Below are 2,914 nucleotides of genomic sequence, written 5' to 3'. Positions count from 1 at the left end.
CACACACACACACACACACACACACACACACACACACACACACACACGATCGAACACGTCTGAGAAAATCCTCCTCAAGTCCCAAAAGACTGTGTGTCGGCGTTCTTATCATTGAGTCAGCAGCAGCTTTCCTTCCGACCTAAAGCACCAAAACCACGACCCTATCGACGAGCTTCTTCCATTTAACACTTGCTGATGGAGCCACAGCTCCCAGTACGGACAGAGTGGGAACACACATCCTTCCTCGTCTACCTTTCGACGCTGCCTTTGAGGCGAACACTCGCTTCTCCTCAGCTTTGGGGCCTGAATCCACACTGGTGGCAGACGGGTTGTTGTTGGCGGGAGTGTCGTACACATAAGAGCCGGCGCCACCGATGTTCACGCCTGTAGAAGAAACAATATCAGTATCAAAATAAATAAGTTCATTTGACATATGGCATTCAAATTTAGAAATACTAAAACTAAAGCAATGTGTGAAAATAGTCTGAAATCTACAACTCTTTGGAAGACTTAAAAATGACTCAATCAATAGATGCATACAGAAATAAATGTATTAATTAACAGATACAAGCTTAAATGATTGAATAAGTCGATATTCCATTCAGAATTAAAGGAATAAATGAATAAATGTTGGTAATGTATTTCTTTACGTATTAAATTATGCGCCGTATTGATTTTATTGAGTATATTATGCAGTATAATGCAACACCACCTTTAACTGTGGCCTAAAAAATAAACATAACTGAATTAACTCATTTCTGTCAAGCTGAATATTTGTGGAGGTTTGTGGAGATGTCATGGAAGAGCTGTTGTATTGGACCGATGTAGCTGATAAAGTGGCCTCTGAATGTGTATTTATTCATAAATAAGTGATATTTAGTCCACACGTCTACATGTACTTTACCTTTTGGCCCAAAGAGGGCAGCATAGCACGGTTTGTGGCAGTAGGGCCGTCCATCGTGCTGAGGGAGAGACAGAAAAACAAACTGACTCAATGGGCATGAAAAGGATTTTAAAAAGATTTAAAAACATAATGACGCAAATAGGAAAATGCAACCACGACATGTATGAGAAGTCCTATTTTTCACACTTTTTTCTGACATCATATATTTTGGTTTTGGAGAGGAGATGGAGAGCTTGTGTCCAAAAACGGAAACAAGCCTCTTTTTTTTTTTTTTTTTCCATTTCAACACATAATGACGACGTCGTCAGGACTCTGTTGATGAATCCAGCGCCACGCTTCAGTGCAGCCTACGTCTCCGTTACCCCTGTGAAGGCCCGCCACTTGAGGGGTCAGTGTTAAGACATAGATGGCTTGCTGCTGATGCATGCTGGGTATGTGGCGGTAAGTGCAGGAGCATGTGACCAGCTTTGGGATCAGGGCTGAGGGCCAGGGTGGCCACTGGTCCAGAGCCTGATGCCCATAGAAGAGAAGAACCAAGCGAATGCCACGGGCAAGACGCCAGGGCCTGGGTGGCAAGGGGAAAACTGGCGTTACAGAGGGGACATACTACCCACAATCCCTTCTGCTTTGGCCACATGAGCTTTCCTCAAAAGACCGATTTGCTTTCTCACCTTTTAATAATGCATTAACCACGACAGGATCAGCTACTGGTACTGCGGCAACGCACTCCTCTCACACTTCCTGTTTGACATTTATGAGATCCATGAAGGTCTGGCCGCCGCCGCCGTGACTAAGCACTGATGACTTTCTCAGGCCTGGACACACAGGGCTTCATTGTCAAGTGAAGCGAGTGGTCTGTTAACAGTCTGCTGTACGGTATACCGCTGTGGCTCTGGCTGTGACGGACCCTAAAAATGGATTATCCATCGCTGCTCAGCCCACTCGCTTCCCAGAAGTTCACTTCCCACATCCTGACATTTAAATGTGTTTTTCCCATCTTTTCTTTTCTGACCTCATCTTCATCTCCATGCCCCGTCGCTTCAACCCTAAACTCACTCACTTAGCTGGGATTTAGTCCCTGTAGGGGAGACCAGAATGGAGGTGGATTCATTCTGACCCCTTGGCTGTTTGTGCTCTGCTGCCCAGCAGGTATACAAGGTTTAGCTTTTAAAAGATGCTCTCAAGTTATAGCTATAAACCGGACAGTTCAACCTAACGGTTGTTTTTCCTTTGTGAGTTGTATCATTTGATGGATATGTTAGAGGCCTAAAGAAGTGATCCAGTATATTTCACTAGATACATTTGGAGAACATAAACACACTGTTGTGTAATGTATATTTTTCCCAAATTTAAAAGAAGGGTACTACTGCACATGTGCAAATCTGTGGGTTTGGAGTTAGAAATAAGTGAGCTAACAGACCTCTAGCTCGCTTCTCATCTCCGCTTGAGGCTAGCATGCTGCTACATTAGCTACTAGCACAACACACCCAAAATCTCAGACTAAACTGTCGGTGATTGAGCTGCATTGTGGGTAATGTAGGCGTCAGGTTCTTAAAGCGTTCAGAAAAAAGTACTGAAACACTTTTTTCATGACCGTTGGGATTTATAGATCTTTATAACTTGAGATTAAGTTCCACAACAACGTCACTGCCGTACGTTCTGATTTGACAGTGTTGCGACTCGCAGAAGGAGGTCTGCAATTAAATACACCTTTTGCATACCGGGCCCGAGATGACATCAAAACACCTGCCCAACAAAAGAAAAACCACTGTCCCTTTTACATCTTTTTTTTTTAAATTTTTTATATGCAACGTCTCTCAGCCTCACTCTGTTTCCATGACGATGATGAAGTATTGAGTTTTTTTTGCCTACTAAAGTCAGACTCGTGGCACGGTGCTGCAGCCCGGGGCAGGATTTGGATGCAGTCCATAGAGAGAGAGAGAGAGAGAGAGAGAGAGAGCGCGAGAGAGAGAGAGAGAGAGAGAATGGTGGGCCGAGAGAGAGAGAGAG

At 44.1% G+C, this 2,914-nt stretch overlaps 1 protein-coding gene across 1 annotated transcript in view; it reads right to left on the bottom strand.

Annotated features, from left to right (window-relative positions):
* Positions 1 to 2,914, bottom strand: part of crip2 (cysteine-rich protein 2) — a 19,696-nt gene that overhangs the window by 3,531 nt on the left and 13,251 nt on the right. Inside the window, exons 3-4 of the mRNA XM_031847162.1 lie at positions 905 to 962; positions 253 to 384 (exon numbers count right to left, since the gene is read on the bottom strand). Coding sequence (XP_031703022.1) covers positions 253 to 384; positions 905 to 962 — 190 coding nt within the window. The remainder of the gene's footprint in view (positions 1 to 252; positions 385 to 904; positions 963 to 2,914) is intronic.

Source organism: Anarrhichthys ocellatus, unplaced genomic scaffold (genome assembly GCF_004355925.1).
Source record: "Anarrhichthys ocellatus isolate YVR2014 unplaced genomic scaffold, GSC_Weel_1.0 scaffold7, whole genome shotgun sequence".
Lineage (NCBI taxonomy): Eukaryota > Metazoa > Chordata > Actinopteri > Perciformes > Anarhichadidae > Anarrhichthys > Anarrhichthys ocellatus.
The sequence above is the reverse complement of the archived record's forward strand: the minus strand, read 5'-3'. Positions and strand labels throughout refer to the sequence as shown.